The sequence below is a fragment of the Pyxicephalus adspersus genome, chromosome 11 (assembly GCF_032062135.1).
Source record: "Pyxicephalus adspersus chromosome 11, UCB_Pads_2.0, whole genome shotgun sequence".
Taxonomy (NCBI): Eukaryota; Metazoa; Chordata; class Amphibia; order Anura; family Pyxicephalidae; genus Pyxicephalus; species Pyxicephalus adspersus.
The window spans coordinates 2,819,992-2,837,515 of NC_092868.1; the positions used below are offsets into that span (position 1 = coordinate 2,819,992).

Sequence of the window (17,524 nt, forward strand, 5' to 3'; positions counted from 1 at the left end):
TAGATCAACAATCAAATCACACAACTGCCAGTCAAGCTGCAAAACAATAAAGTGGTGATAACCCAAAGTGGCTCTTCTCTCATCCTGGTGACTGATTTTAAACTCAAAGTCATCTATGACTGGAACATTCTCCTGAAGATCACCATCCCCAGCAGCTACTATAATAATGTTTGTGGCATGTGCGGCAATTATAATGGTAATCCAAGAGATGACCTTTATAAAGACGGGAAAGAGCTAAATTCTACAGAATACGGTAAACTTTGGAAAGTTGAAACCAACAGCGTTGCAGGCTGCTCGGATGACTGCAAGGAGGGGTGTCCAAGCTGTAGTAAGGAAAAAACTCTGCAGTATGGTAATGAACAGTTTTGCGGCATTCTCACCCAAAAACATGGACCCTTCAAAGTGTGCCATGAAAAAATTGACCCCACGATATATAAGGACAACTGCGTTTTTGATCTGTGCCTTAACGAAGGTTACAATCAGATCTTGTGCCAGACCTTGAAAGCATACAGTGACGCTTGTGCTAGAGAGGGGATACAAATCAAAGACTGGAGGGAAGCGACAGACTGCCGTAAGTACTAGAATATTAAGTTCTTTTCTTCTTTTAGTGTCTTACTTCTGAAAAACTAGGTCAAACTAAAAACTATTGGAAGTAACCAAACCATTTGGTGGTACTACCAATTTCAATAAATCCAAAGAAAGTGGAGCTCACTTGGGCGAACTATAAAATTCTTTCCTAAACTGAAGACCCATATTGATGGCTCAGTTCTCAAGAGGTGCCTGAACAATCTCTGTATACAATATATGTATTACAACTGAAGAATATGTATTATTTGCTAAATTCTGCTGTTTTCTACTAATAACTACACTCATCAATTTACAGAAATGTAAGCTTCACATTAGAAATAGGCTGCAGGGCAAAAGGGCAAATGCTCTTGAGGCAAAGTCCTAATATGATGAGGATAATTGATGGTAAGTAGAGAGACTTCTCCATTCAGATATCAGTCAGAGCTGGACCCACAGCTGGCAATGTATTAGGGGCATTATATAGCTACTTGGTCTCAGTTAAGACTTGTAATCGCAACCCCGGACAGGGCCTTTTTCATCTCTGAGATCTCCTGTGACCAAATGCAAAGAGCTATGAAATAAATTAATTCAGGAAAAAAAGAAGTTGTACCTAGCATGAATGGGACACTTGCCTGTATTTGCTTGTTACACAAATGATCTACCTTCCCGGATAAGCTCAATAGAAACTTGAGATGGTTACAGAAATACAAGTGTGCATTTGACCCTTTTCCAGGCTTTGTTGAATCCTAATTGTTATGCTTCTTTTTGTGTTGCCTTTTAGCTATGCATTGTCCTGGTAATAGCACCTATAATCAGTGTGGAAGCTCTTGCCCTGCAACTTGCCAAGATCCTCAAGCTCCTTCTAAATGCACTGACCCGTGTATTGAGACCTGTGAGTGTGATTCAGGCTTTGTTATGATTGAGGGACAATGCCAACCTAAAGAAAACTGTGGCTGCTTTTACCAAGGGCGTTCTTTGAACCCTGGGGCCACCTTCTGGGATGACGCTGACTGTAAGAGAAAGTGCTACTGCAATTCAACAACTCGAAAGGTTGAATGTAGCAATACCAAATGTGGCAATGGACAACAATGTATGATCAAAGATGGCATTCAGGATTGTTATCCAATCAAATACAGCACATGTACGGGCTCTGGAGATCCCCACTATGTGACATTCGATGACTTTCATTACGATTTTCAGGGAGCGTGTGAATATCTGCTCTCTGGACTCCATACACAGAAAAATGGCTTAGCTGACTTCCAAGTCATCGTCCACAATGACCATCAAGGAAGTCTGCTTGTCTCCTACACTACCGCTGTCATATTTAGGATTTTTGAAACTGAAATCCAGATCCGCAGAGAATTCCCAGCTGTTGTCTTGGTAAGTTGTGCAACGGGGCCAGATCTAGCTCACTTCTATCAAGGTACTCTTTAGACATATTGGGACTGATTTAATAAAGCTCTCCAAGACTGGAAAAGATAGACTATCATGGATAAACCTGGGTGATGTAGCAAATCTGGAATGGATTTCTTAAAATAATTTGCTATTACTTTACAAATGTTTTCAATCCTGACCAGATCTAGTTCAGGTTTCCTAGATCTCCCACGATAGGCTATCTTCTCCAGCTTTGGAGTGCTCTGATTAATCAAACCCATTAAGTTTGGACTATTGAACACTGTAAACCTCCTTGTGTAGTATGAGAAATGTCAAACCAAAACCAAAGTCACAGAACCCCATCTCACAAATCCAACTAAGAACAACCATAATATCAAATAGTCTTTCATTCTAGCACCCCCTCTTACTCCTTTCTTTATCTTCCCAACAGGTGGATGGTATAAAATCTAACCTTCCATTGTCAATGAGACTGAAACTTGGCAACATCAACATTTTTCAATCTGGAAGGCAATGTATAGTTCAGACTAACATTGGAATTCGAGTCACGTTTGACTGGGAAGCAAGAGTTGGGGTGATGCTGCCATCCTCTTACTCTGGATACGTCCATGGACTTTGCGGTAACTTTAACAATAAAGTCGATGATGATTTGATTGCCCGGGATGGCAAATTCCAACTTGATATACCGTTGTTTGGTCATAGCTGGCGGGAAGGAGAACGGGCTGATGAATGCAAGATTGTGAAACCTAATAACTGCACAAATCTCTTAGCCCTGGAAGGCCAGCAGAAGAAGAATCTGCAGGAGTGTGGCATGGTACTGGACGAAAAAGGTCCTTTTAGAGATTGCCATTCCAAAATTAATCCTAGCTCGTATTTCGAAGACTGCATTTATGACATGTGTGCTTATGGGAAAAGAAAAGATCTCATGTGCCGACTGTTGACAGCCTACACTGCTTCATGCCAGGAGGCCGGTGCCGTTGTCTATGACTGGCGATCAGACATAATTTGCCGTAAGTAATTTGGGGAAAGTTTGGAGGATGCATTATAAAGTTGAGTGGTTTGGGTGGGCTTACATTTAATATTTATTTTACTTGCATCTACAAAGTTGCTAAAAACACAATGGAACCTGCATCCAATAATATATCCCGTGAAGATTTTTTTTCCACATCTTGGTTTTAGTATTTGGCGGCTCATGATGCTTGTAGGGCTTGTTCAGGATCTAAACACTAGTGGCTGGATGGTATTGTGTATTAATGGACGAAAGGGAGCTTCCGTAAGGGGAACATTTCCAGCCTTTACTCAAGTGTCCTCCCAACCCAGCTTCTGTCCATGTGTGCCTATTGACCTCCCCCAGCAGATGGTATGGTCCTATGGGGGAGCCAGTCCCCTGACTCAGGTGATTATCTGATCAAAGCTCCATTGACAGCTGTACTGTCCCCAACAATGTAAGGTAAGGGTTGAAGTCTTTGGAGCAGATATCCATCATTCTGTTTTTTTGGTCAATGCCTCAAGCTGACTCCTTTCAGTCTTTAGAGACATTCTAAAATCAACCTCCAACAGCATTCATACATTTATCCTAAAAATGTGTCTAGAGTCACCATGAAACATGTTGATTGTGTAATAGTTTCAAAACAGATCAAAATCCCAATGTGAGTCCACATTCCATGTCCTTTCTATGGATGTCTCTGCTCCTCTTTACCTGAGATTTATTTCATGCTTCACCTTATCATAAAGTATATTTAGGCTATAATTCTATATAATTTATAATATATTTTAGCTGTATATATTCATTTTCTCTCATCTTTGCAGCAATGTCGTGTCAACTCAACAGCAAATACAGCATATGTGCCAATCCTTGCCCCTCCACCTGCCTGTCTGTGTCCTTGGCCTCGAAATGTGGCACTGTGTGCCATGAGGGTTGTGAATGTGAGCAAGGCTATGTTCTCAGTGGTTCAGAGTGCGTTCCTTTGTCTCAGTGTGGCTGTTTGTACAACGACCAATATTATAAACCAGGTGACATTTTCTATCCTGAAAGCACCTGTGAGAGGAAATGCACCTGCAACGGCGGAGGCTCAGTTACTTGTGAGTCCACTTCCTGTGGCCCCTATGAACAATGTAGCGTGGTGAAAGGTGTTCAAAGCTGTAATCCCATTGGAAGTGCAGTATGTTCAACCATTGGAAAGACGAGCTTTAATACTTTTGATAATTTTGGATATGACTTTAGTGGAAACTGCTCCTACATCTTATCTCAGACCTGTCTAAGTGAAGGGTCCAAGTTGACCCCATACATCATCCGGATGAGAAACATAGAAAGTTCTGTCTCAATAACCAAGAAGATAACTGTGGAGGTCTACAATTATACCGTCACCATTTATCAAGGACCCGAGAACAAAATTTTGGTGAGGATGATATTTTTAATACTCACTTTCTTTATTTGTTTTAATTTACAATGCTAAAAAATTGCCAAACTAGAAATGGGAGATATATATGTACTTTGATATAGGGGGCACAGGTATGTTTTTGGATACATATTATTCTTATATAGGCAATAATAGGGTATTGATATTTTTGGTTCCAGGAATTTTTACCTAGCTGATCAAATGATCCACTCTAGCACTGAACCAATTACTAGAAAAAAACATTGTAGTGTACATTAGGAACTGTTGCAAATAAGATAGAGCCCCCTTCATTTCCTGGCTAGAGGACATCCAGCATTTTATCCCTTTCTTTCCCAACTTGACTGTCCTGGCCTGCCCCTATATTTTATTTGGATATCATTTCTGTCTATCGTGGAGGCTCACCGACATATGTAGGCATTTTGTTTTTTTTTTTAGAACAAAAATCACGTGACATAAAAATAGTGAAAGCGCATAATGCACCTATCAAAAATCTTGCACTAGGGTGCTTTTATGATCCTCCTCTAAAGTGGAATGCTCCAGATGAGTGACTGTGTACTCGGTCCCATTGGCAGACCCATTCTCTTTGGGAAAGCCGGAACCTGCTTCAACCCAGGTACTCCCGAAGAGGGACTCCCACCAATGGGGAGCTCCCGACCGAAAGGCCTTCTGAGACTTTAGGGATGGCTGATAAGGCAACCAGCACCCTCTATCGAACAGGGACAATAGAAAAGCACACAAGTGAACTTTGACATACATAAATAGAAATGAAACAAGTACTTGGTGCATATCACACTGGGCAAGGTTCAAAAAATTTCCCCTTAGAGGTAGCTTCAGCTATCTCTAAATGATGGCGAGTGCTGACATTAGCATAAATGAATGTGCAGTGCACACAAATATCAAGTGAGCGTGCCAAAACCAAGTAATTTTAGGGTGCCCCTGTGTTGCCACCTAGACTCATCATGGCATTCAGTGATTCTCTAGACCAGCTGGCCAGATCGTTGTGGTTCCCTGCCCTCATAAGGGAGCTCCTTCTCAGGGCTGGTCCCATGGTTTCTCCGGCCCCTTTTATCAGAGAAAATTTAGGTCAAGGTTCAACCCCTACGGTAAACCACCTTGTATTCCCTCATCCTTCAGGTGTACTAAATCATTGCCATTTCCCAAACAATAGGCATAAGGGACCAGCCTATGACTTGCACCTTGACATTATTGAAGAAGCAGAAGTAGAGGAAAGAGGGAAGGCAAAATATTAGTAGAATTGTCCATCTAATTAAAAGTGATTGTGTTTTTGGTTGGCTATAATGTGGAACTTCTAACTAAAGATAAGATATGCAGCATACTAATAATGCATTTATGGTGTCATTTACTATGATGCATGGTAAAAATGATAATGGGCGGGGAAAAAAAATCTTTCAAAGCTTTGGGTTTATATAGGCTTGTTGATTTGCAACCTGAGAAGTATCGATATCTTTTTACCAAACGTAAGCCTATCTTTCTTTGACTAGGTGAATGATATTTTTCGAAATCTTCCATTCGAGTTAGAAGCTGGAAAACTCAGAGCTGAATACCAAGGTGGTGGTGCTGTCCTCAAGACTGACTTTGGCTTAACTGTAACCTCCGACAATGCCATTCATGTCACTGTGCCAGGAAACTATCACACTCAGACCTGCGGTCTCTGTGGAAACTACAATGATAATGACAAGGACGATTTCAGTCCAAATGATGACGATGTTGTTGCATTTGCTGAATCTTGGAGGGATTCTGATGAAGTCTGCATTACCAATGAGGTCTGTGATGCCAGGGACAAAAGTTGCTCTGATTGCCCCAAAAAGGTACAAAAGCAGTTGGCTGGAGAGAGCCTCTGTGGCATTTTGGTCAAAGCTGATGGGCCATTCGCACCCTGCCACAAAGTTTATGATCCCACCGCATACCTGAAAAGCTGTGTTAATATTCTTTGTGCAAAGACTGGAGAGCTCTGTCCTATTCTTCAAGGCTATGTCAAAATTTGCCAAGACGCTGGTGTAATTATGAAGCCTTGGAGATCGCCAAGTTTTTGCCGTAAGTTCTACAGTACATTCTCTACCTCAGACCAGAATAAGAAAAGTCTTTTGAAATTAAGTTTACCAAAAGCCAAAGACAAATGATTTTGTTAGGGGATGGGAAAGTGAGGAGCATATGTTCAGGAGTACAGAAAGCGATGGAAAATCCAAAATGTTATAGTTTTAAGGAGGAAATATTACATGGGGTACCCATTCCAGTGCCAAAGTACTCCTTCCTTTCAGTTCTTGTTGTCTTACATATAGCTCATGTGGTGTATTTGTGGACATATACAGAATATAACAATGACTTTGTAACCTTTATGTTGCTCATATGTTTCAGCATACACTTGCTCTGAGGAACACAGCCATTACGAGTTTTGTGCCGATGTCTGCGCTACCAGTTGTTCCTCTCTCTATGACATCACCAGCTGCCCAACCACCTGCTCTGAGGGCTGCCAGTGTGATACCGGTTTCCTTTTCCAAAATGGTCGTTGTGTGACCCCTAAGCTCTGTGACAGATGCATCTTGAATTCCACATTCTATCAGGTACAAACTTTCAACTATGCAGATCGTTACCAACCAAAACCCGATAATAATACAAATAAATGCGTTCTTTCTTTAAACCTAAAAATCTTCTTTATGTGGACACACTGAGCACAAGGTAGAGTACAGTTCATCCAATTTTGTTTTAATTTTATTTTGGATTCCAGTCCAGCCTACTTTGCAAATCTAATTAGCTTGAAATAACCTAGGTTCTTGGAACTCCTACTTCTAAAACCAACGATTCTGCAGACCAAGAAGTATCACATTTTGTACTCCTTCTTCTGCTTGAGTGTTGGGATTATTGGATCCAACCTCCACCAACCAACCAACCAAGTTAGAAGTTCAGAGTCATGACCTCTGATGGCTTCTTTACTGTATTGATAATGTAAAAGCCTTCTAGTTCTGCATGCCATACCAATGGATTCTTCAGCCCACAGATGGGCTGCCAGAAATACACTGGAGTGAAAACATTTGGAAAGCCTAATCCAGTGCAAATACATTAAAACAGTCCCATAGGTTCCATTTCTATGGTCAATGTGTTTTGGGGGTCAGAATGCTGGGTTTTAAATGTTGTTGGAAATGGAAGTTGGATATAAGTTCAGAAAAAAGTAATATACCTTTGCATGAAATCTAAGTGCTACAAATTTTGAGCTAAACCAAAACCACAGAGTTTTTCTCGGAGATCTCTCAGTGGTGCTCGCCTTTTCATATTGATATTAAAGCCTCCTCATCTTGAAGAATGACAATGCAATCTTCACATAAGACAGATACTCCTATCTGGAGGTCAAAGAATTCAAGACTTTATAACCACATTAAAACTCTCACAACCCAATGGTTAGCTCAGGTATTTATCCCTTGGATAGCTTAACACAATTTTCCAGATTGATAAGACACAAACCCTTTGTACAGCTTTTGCACAAAGACACAAACCCTTTGTACAGCTTTTGCATTGCAATATAAAAGTATTGCTTCGACTGGATTTAATTTCCAAGCGTTTTAAAAGTGTCTTTTCACAGGTGAATGAGACTATCATTTCTGAGGACTGCAGCCAGATCTGTACTTGTAATTCTCACCATGTGGCCACCTGTGAGCCATACAGCTGTGCCTCCGATGAGGTCTGTAAAGTTTTGGATGGAAAAGTTCAGTGCGTCAATAAGGGTAAGTAGTATACTTGAAGTTCGATAATATGATTTTGATGGGTTATTTTTTGCAGTTTCATTACATGCAGTATTCCCTTCTTATCAAGTATCCCTCCTATAAGTTTTTATTCCTTAATTATAGAATGCCTGTTCTGTATCCTTATAGCTGTATATGGTTCTAATTGTGAGCCTTACCTGATTTGGGGTGGGATTTGGTGATATCAACATTGTTGCTTCTGCTTCATCCATTCCCTGGATCGATGCTTCCTGTACATGTCCTGATGTTCCTTGAATAATTACCCAACATTACTGGCCTAGACAAAGCCTGGCCACTTCTCATAGAGACACAGTGCAGAACATGGCATGGTAATCCGAAATAGGATAAGCATCAGCCGCAAGGAGCCCAATCCTGGCAACTTGTCCTCTGCCCTCAACTTGCTTTTTAGGCACAGATTTCACAGTACAACTCTTGATTCTGTTTACTTCTCTAATTTCTTAATTTTAGATCCTTGCAAGTCAGTCTCATGCAGAAATAAGGAACACTGTGAAAGTACCAATGACAAGCCAATCTGTGTCCCCGATTACACAAGTTCCTGCACTGGTTGGGGAGATCCTCACTACACAACGTTCGATGGCTACAACTTCGATTTCCATGGCACCTGTACTTATATTCTTGCTGAATACCTGGCAGCAGATACAACCTTGGAGTACTTCCGTATTGAGGAGAAGAATGATAATCGGGGGAGTCTGACCTCCTCCTCCGTCAGATTGGTCAACATTTTTGCCTATGGTTTCAATATATCTGTCCTGAAAGATGAAGTTGGACAAGTTTGGGTGAGTAACATGTAGAGTACAAAGACAATCTGAATCAGACAACTCTCAACTATTTTGGACATGTTGTCCAGCACCCTTCTGTTCCTCCTCCAACACCTTTTAGCAGGGTGCAAGAGAAATTCAGACTTCTTAAGCATTAACTATTAAAATGCGGTATGTTACACTTATTTTAGAACCGTAAGGTTGCCAAAAAGATAACCAATCCTCGTTCTAGTAGAAGAAACAAATAGGGTTTAGGTGAACTTTTAATATGCTACCAAAGCTAATTCTGATTTATGTTTTCCCACATGATAGGTCAATGGTGAAATTAGACTCCTTCCACTAAGTCTACTAAATGATAAACTCATCATAACCCAAATCGGTGCCTATGCCACCCTAAAAACTGACTTTGGCCTTAGAGTAGCTTTTGACTATAACTGGCACGTGGAGATCACTCTGCCCAGCAGCTATTATGGAGCAACAGGTGGACTTTGTGGAAACTTCAATAATAATCCCCGTGATGATAAAATGTCACGTGAAAACCAACAACTCAATGCCATTACTAAATGGGCGCAGTCATGGAAAGTCATGGAAGATGATGATTTTTGCTCGGACACGTGTCAAGGAATCTGCTTAGAATGTAATAAAACCAAGAAAGCCATTTATGAAGGAGACGAATTCTGTGGTATCATCGAAGCTGAAGATGGACCTTTCAAAGATTGTCACTCGATTATCAGCACCAGCATTTATTTCATCAATTGTGTGAATGATGTCTGCAGCCACGATGGGTCCGGCCTCTGTCAGGCTTTGGAGTCCTATGTCACAGCTTGTAGAAGGCAAGGAATTGAAATTCCAAATTGGAGGAGTGCAACCGGGTGTAGTAAGTACATTGTTCTTCCTATAGCTAGAGATTTTGCCAATCCAATTTTTTCTATTTCAGTATTGAAAGTTTTATGTATGTGCCTATTAGGAATACTTTACTACCAGACCGCATCACTACCCCAACAATGTCTTCCTTTGCTTTCCTTTCCAAACAAATGACTTTGATTGTATAAACTTCTGCCTAACTTTCAAGAACTTCGATGTCCAATGTGCAAAAACTCATAGTAAATAGAGGACCTTAGTTAAGTTCTTGCTATGACTTGTAGCACGGTCTGTCATAAACTCAGAGAGGATAGAGCTAGGTTCTCAGACTCATATCATAAGAGACTGGAAAGTTTAAACCAGTATTTCTGAACCAGTTTTAAATGGAGCGACCTTCATATAACTTTCAGGTCTTCAGGCTATAATTACTATAACCATAGTTCACAGTATATTAGCAAGGTGGCCAACGAGAAGAATGCCCTTACATGGCTGGCCATTTGGATAGCTGCTACTATTAGAGCCAAAGGGATCATTGCGATCAGTTAAACTGACCGGAGAATAGCAAACTGATCATTGCTCAAGGAACCCCTAACAACCTCTGGAGGAACCCTAAGGTTCCACAGAACCTTGGTTGAGAAAAACTGGTTTGAACAAATAACCTACAAAAAAAACTGAAAAAAATGTGTTGGGTGGTGGGGATGTGTTTTTAAGGAAAATACCATTTTGACATAATTATTTGTTAAATTTTACCAGATAAGTCCTGTCCTGAGAACAGCCATTATGAATATTGTGGAAGTGCTTGTCCAGCAAGTTGCTCTGACAGAAACGCCCCAGTCAGATGTACGGAGTCCTGCGTGGAAACTTGCCAATGTAATGATGGATATATTTTGAGTGCCGGAAGCTGTATCGATGTCAAAACATGCGGGTGCCTCTACAATGGCCTTTATTACCAGGCTAACCAAGAATTTTGGTCCGATGACAAATGCAGTGTGCGCTGCAAGTGTGACCCGGATCTAGGCATGGTGGTGTGCTCACAGAAACGTTGTCAGGACACTGAAAGATGTATGTTGAAAAATGGAGTCAGGGACTGTTACCCTGTGAGCTACTCCACATGTATTAGTACAGGTGACCCACACTACACCACATTCGATGGCAAGACATACGACTTCATGGGTACCTGCATTTATCAGCTAGCTGGACTGTGCTCCAGAGATCCCTACCTCACCCCTTTCAATATTAAAATTCAAAACGATAAGAGGAGTAGCAAAGTTGTGTCTTACACAAATGCATTGACCTTGGAAGTCTACAACCACACCATCACCCTGACCCGAAAATATCCACAAAGAGTTTTGGTAGGTATTTTGTAGAAAACCTTAAGTTCTCATTTTTGAGTCATGTGGAATATTACCCTCTATTTTATGATATTCCTGTTATTTATGATTTGATGTAATTGAAATGGAAATGGGATGTATCATTAATAAGTTCCTGGTGTCTATAGTCAGTCTATCGCTGCACTTGACTACCCAAGTCTTCACACTTGCCCTAACTATTATAAAAACTTCCATTATTCTTGCTGGATTTTTCTTCCATATAATAAGGTACATTTAGAAAAAGGAGTGGGACCACTTAACCTTCAAACAAATATGCAACTATGGCAGGGAGTTTCACTTCTAGTGCACCAAAAGATAATAAAAGTCAGGAGATGAATAATCCCACCAGAATCCACCAACAAGATTGTTTTTTTTTTGATGACATTAGATTCCCAGCATGTCAATCACTTTAATAGATGTATGCAGAGTTCTACGTGTTTTACTAGAGTTTCTCAACTTGGGATCCTCCAGTGGTTGCTTGGGGTTTCTTGAGCGATGAGAAATTTATGCCTCTTAGGTCAGTTTAACAGATTTCATTGACCTTTTTGGCTGTCTGTAAGGGTGGCAGCCTTAGCAATGACCAGCAGTGTAAGAGGCATGATTCAGTTAGCCAGGATGTTTGCCACCTCCTTTCCCTTATTCCAACCTCCCCTATTCAAAACTATTTTTGCCTCTTGGGCTGCTTTATTGACAAAAGCCCCCTTTTCTATTCTATTATCCCATTTAATATAAAAGACAGTTACATCTCCATAATAGTATAACAATCAAAATAACAGTAAAACAACAGTATACCAATATTTTACAACAATATTATGGCGTTATATATTAGGTATATAATTTCCAGTCCTTGAAGTTTGCACCACTTATATGTTATGGCTCACAGTCACACTATACTCCACTAGAACAAATACCTTACTTGCATCTCCTTTTTAACCAGCACCACAATTAGGAACACCTTTTACCTTTAAATGGAGGAGATGCCACACCTGAGATGACCCCTGAAGACCTCAGATACTACTACTCTCAAAATTTTCCCCCAAACTACCAAATAAACACTTCTTCCAGGGTGAATGAGAGGGCAACTCTCTCCTATTGTTTTCCTATCTGACCCCCCAGTTCCCCCAGGAATCCCCAGTTCCTCCTTAACATTTCCTGCCCTTGCTCCCTGCTAGCACCTGATCATGCTGCTTTTGGCCCACTTGTTTTCTTTTGCCAGATTCAGGTCTAACTTCTTCTCACTGACAATAATGTACGGTGAACCATGGATATAGTGATATTAGCAGGGATTCCCTGAAGACTTGAAAGATATTTCATGGGTTTCCGCTATGCTAAAAGGTCATGAAACACTATGTTTCAATAGAATTGTTGGGCCGCCATCTTGTAGAACTCTTGATGCATTGGTTTTAGAGTATAATTCTATCTTTCCTAAATGTATCCATAATTATCTTCACCAGGTTGATGGAGTTGCCAAATTCATCCCTTTTTCTCTGGAGTCCAACAAAATTAAGGTTTTCATGAAGGGAGAGCACGCTTTTGTCAGAACTGATTTTGAAGTTACCATGAATTACAACTGGGACAACTATGGCCGTGTAATGGTGCCCAGTACCTATGCTAATGCTCTTTGTGGTCTGTGTGGAAACTTCAACCAAGATCCAAGTGACGACTTGACCCCCAATGACAGCAAAGATGATGGAATAAAATTTGAAGACAGATATAAAGTAGGCGATGTACCAGAATGCAAAGCGGGTTGTGAAGGAAAATGTCCAAAGTGCAGTGATAAGGAAACACAGCAATACTCCAGCAAAAAGTACTGTGGTCTTCTCAAATTAGAAGATGGACCTTTAAGTGAGTGTTATACAGTCCTGGACCCAGCATCATATTTCAGTGATTGTGTGTTTGACAGCTGCCAATACAAAGGAAGATTTTCAGCTGTGTGTTCAGCTATTGCTCGATATGTCTCCGAATGTCAAGAAAAAGGGGTTCAGGTTAAGGAATGGAGGAAAAACACAATCTGTGGTAAGTGTCCAGTCTTTTATGTATATGACTAACAGGAATGTTTAGTATGGAAATGTAGGAATTATTGGGTTTTCTTTAAAGTTTCTCGATCCTTTCCAACTCTTCTGTTCTATGTGAGAATTGAAAGACTATCTCTTCTGAGATGGCCAAGCACAAACATATGAGAGACAACTTGTCCATGGAGACATTTCAGTTGATTGAAGAGAGGCCATGTTTTGGCTTGTCTTGGTATAATCCGGTGCCAATTTAGTTGGTGCCGAACAGTAAAATACATTTTACAGTAGAGATAAACTTAAGGTAATTTGGTGGTGTTATTACACCGATCTGTGTGTAGAGTCTTGGGGCCTTTTTCTATCTAGAATTACCAAACTGTACATTCAATTATTACTATTTGATGGTACCTACTCTATACTTATATAGAATTAAATAATTAAGCCTAAAGATACACGTCTCTCTTTCAGAACCAACTTGCCCACCCAACAGCCACTACGAGCTTTGTGGACCTGGCTGCCATGATACATGCTCCAACCTGAACTCTGCTTCTGGCTGTGAAAAGTCATGCACTGAAGGCTGTTATTGTGACAAAGGCTTTATTCTAAGTGGAGATATCTGCGTCCCAATCTCTGACTGTGGCTGCAACTACGACAATAGCTACTACCAGAAAGGTCAAATCTTCTACCCAGAAGGAGGATGCAATGAGCAATGCCAGTGTGGGGAAAATGGAGAAGTCCAGTGCCAAGCTGTATCGTGTGGGCCAAATGAAGAATGCAAAGTGGTTGATGGAGCCATTGGCTGCCACTCAAAGAATATAGGCACTTGCCTTGCAGCTAGCAACAGTCACTTCATCTCCTTTGACGGTGTTAGTTACAGCCTTCAGGGCTCATGCTCCTACGTGCTGACTGATGTTTGCAACTCAGGCTTGGAACTCAGAAACTTTTCAGTTATTGCAGAAAGTGGTGCTTCTGGGGAGGGTAAAATCCGTGGAATTAGTGCATTAAAGGTTTTTGTAGCTGAATATGAGATTACCATGGAGAGAAACATACAGTGGGCAGTAAAGGTAAGTCTTCTATTGAAGTTTGATGTGTTGTACATAAATATTCTTCAAATGAAGGACCCTTTTATCAGAATAATGAAAACTTGTATAATATAAAATAAATATAGATTTATGAGGAATTTAATTTGATCAGTTTTTCATGATTCAGCTTTGTGATTTGGGAACTTCTAATCAGTCATCATTCATTGCAACATCAATTGATCTACCTTCTCCCTCTATTTACAGATCAATGAGGAACTTTACAATCTTCCTCTAATTTTGAACGATGGAGAAATCCACATCAATCAAGAAGGGTCCAACATCGTTGTTAAGACGGCTTTTGAGTTGACCGTGCTGTATGACTTGGTTAACTCTGTTCATATTACAGTTCCTGGAACGTATCAGGGAGCTGTGTGTGGTCTGTGTGGTGACTTCAACGGGAATGCTGATGATGACTTCCGCTTACCGTCTGGCCAGTTGTCCACCAGTGCTGAAGAGTTTGGGGCAGCCTGGAATGGCGACGAGACAGTGAAAGACTGCAGGTGCAAGGAGAATTGCAATGGCTGTGACCATCTGAGGGCCGCCATATTCGGCAGAGATGAGGCCTGTGGTCAGTTGCAAAGTGAAGACGGGCCTTTTGCAGAATGCTACGGTCTTGTGAATGTCACCGAATACTTCAACCAATGTTTGCTAGATATGTGTGCCAGTGATGGGCAACCTCAGATCCTATGTGACAGCATTCAGGCCTATGCCACTGCCTGCCTGGCAGCTGGAGCCAAACCTAAATCGTGGAGAACACCTGAATTTTGTGGTAAGTGTGCTTAATTGGTATTTTTATTAGGGTATCTTATACACATATATGTGTTGTACTGATTATGCACAACCTATCTCCATCTCTCTCGCTTTCCATTTTTCTCACCTTTTTATAATTTTATCTTTCTATGTCTTTTTTTTCAGCACCGGCTTGTCCAGAGAACAGCCACTATGAGCTGTGCACCCATACCTGTGATGTCTCATGTTCTGGAGTTATTGCTCCCAGCTCCTGCTCAGCAAAATGCTCAGCTGGTTGTCAATGCGATGAAGGGTACCTGTTTGATGGAGGCCGCTGTGTTTCTATGGACAGATGTGGATGTTTTTACAACGGGCGGTCCTATGGCGTAAGTAATCTTCATTCTAAAAATGATTCTACAAATCTCTTTCTCAAAAACAAAAACCTGAATAATGAGCGGTGACCAATTAGGAGACGGGCCAGATAAGTTACAAAGTTGGTTGAAGTATCTATGAAGTTACAGAATAGAGTTTGAGTATCATTGGCCAGTCAAAACTGCTACATGAGAACACATAGGAGGAACACGACCTATAAATTAAGGGCTTTTGCTGTTCAGCTTGGCATTAGCTGAGTGCACTTAACACCCTGGAAATGTCCTACCCTTCAATAAAGTTTTTGTATAGCCTTAACTTTTTTTTTGTTCCATTCCTATTGGGGAGATTTAGGCTCACTCCCTGCCCTGGAAACCCAACGGGAAATTATTGGCTTTATCTACAAAGTTAGGTTAATTCCCTTCATAAACAGTTGGCACTGGTACAGGGGCTTCTATTGGAAAATTTCCACTAATGCCTGGATGTATCGGCACTTGTAAAATTATGGATATACCATCTTTGCTTGTCCTGTAGAAAGTTTTGTCCATATTTTTTTTAAATTTGTAATTCAGCTGAAACAAGTGATTGGGGTGTCTACAATTTGTTTTTAAGACAATATTTTGCTTCAGTCTGTGTAAAAGATATCTCTTTTCTTCTGTTCCTACATACAGCTCGGAGACACAATTTTCTCATCCGATTGCCTCCAACGATGCACGTGTCAGAGTGGTGGCAATATAGAGTGCAGCGATTTTAGCTGTTCTGACACCCAGTACTGTGGCCTGCAAGAGGGAACAAGACAGTGCCTTGAAAAACATGGAACCTGTACATTTAGTGCTCAGGGCAGGCTCACCTCATTCGACTTGTTATGGGGAACCGTTGCTTCGGATAACATCTTCGATCTGACCTCAGTGTGTGACCTGGAGGCTGAAAATTGGTTCCGAATAGTGGTCATTACCCAAAGCTGCAACAACGATGAGCAATGCAAAATCTCTGCTGTCCATGTCTATTTTACTAATGCCTCTATTGCTGTAACCCCCAGTGGAGGAGTATGGGTAAGAGCCAAAGAGTAACATCTTTATTTGATTTTCAGAATGAGGTTAAAGTTTTTTTATATCAGTTAGTCTATTTTGAGAACATTTGCAAATTTGCAGATCAACATTGGGCACATTATAAAATTTTTTGGAAAAAAAAACAGTAATTATCAGAATATTCTGCTCATATTGGTGAATCATTTTGTGAGTTTAGATTTGAACAGCAACACGTAGATTTTTATTTTGCATTCACATTACATATTACTATATAGCCCAATGTGTGGACCCCCACACAATAATGGCGTTCAGGTGTCTCCAGTGAAGGGTACTGTTAATATTCCATCAAGACATTTTATACGGTTCTGCTCTTCATCCTTGTGGTCACAGATCAGTGAAGGCCCTTTTATGACTGTGCCCTGTGTATAAACCCAACCCTATATAGTATGACCAACTCAGTGTGGAGTCATGTGTTGCACAGAGCCCTGACCTCAACCCTACTTTACACTTTTAAGGTTTATGGAAATTAGTTTAGGCCAGGTCTTCTCATCCAACATTTGACATCCCAAATGGGCACAGATACCTAAAAATGTATTCTAAAACCTATAGAAAGCCTTGGTCAAACAGTGAAGGATGTGATAGCGTAGAAGGGGGAGGGGAGCAACTCCATATTATTGGCCACGGATTTTGGAAAGTATAGAGTAGTGTAAGTGCAGACAATACCCATAGTTACAATCACGTACAATCATCGCAAAAGGACTTCAAAAATGTGAAAGTGCTTTTAGGGTTGTCTGTGCCCCCAATAACCCCCTGTGTTAGAGTAGGGGTCTCAGCAGCATAGAAACAAAAAGGAAGGTATTAAAATAAAGAGGAAAAAAAAAAAACACAAAGTGTTGTTACATTTTTAGAAGATTGTGTTCTCCCTATGTGACTGCAAATTTCACCAACTCTTCTTAGACTTACTGGGTCTGTCCTTTCTTGCAGGAAAACGGAAGACCAGTTGATCTACCCTATGTGTTTGGCCAAGTGACTGTGGATTCTGTCCAAGGGGGAGTAGTGTTGAAAAGCGGTGAGGACTTGGAGCTCATTGTGAATGAGACCGAAGGGCTCACGGTCACTGTCGACCAGAAGTTCTTCGGAGGTCTCTGCGGGGCTTGTGGAAACTTTAACAGGGATAAGTCCGA

General features: G+C 40.8%; 1 protein-coding gene across 1 annotated transcript in view; it reads left to right on the plus strand.

Moving 5' to 3' along the window:
- The window catches only part of LOC140340613 (IgGFc-binding protein-like), a gene marked incomplete at its 3' end in the record, with an annotated part of 37,830 nt that extends 20,306 nt beyond the window's left edge, over nt 1-17,524 (plus strand). Inside the window, 16 exon segments of the mRNA XM_072425919.1 lie at nt 4-571; nt 1,349-1,947; nt 2,393-2,969; nt 3,769-4,358; nt 5,861-6,413; nt 6,735-6,940; nt 7,954-8,095; nt 8,582-8,910; nt 9,205-9,769; nt 10,507-11,105; nt 12,578-13,139; nt 13,601-14,196; nt 14,419-14,983; nt 15,130-15,329; nt 15,984-16,364; nt 17,325-17,524. Of these exon segments, the coding sequence (XP_072282020.1) occupies nt 4-571; nt 1,349-1,947; nt 2,393-2,969; nt 3,769-4,358; nt 5,861-6,413; nt 6,735-6,940; nt 7,954-8,095; nt 8,582-8,910; nt 9,205-9,769; nt 10,507-11,105; nt 12,578-13,139; nt 13,601-14,196; nt 14,419-14,983; nt 15,130-15,329; nt 15,984-16,364; nt 17,325-17,524 (7,232 nt within the window).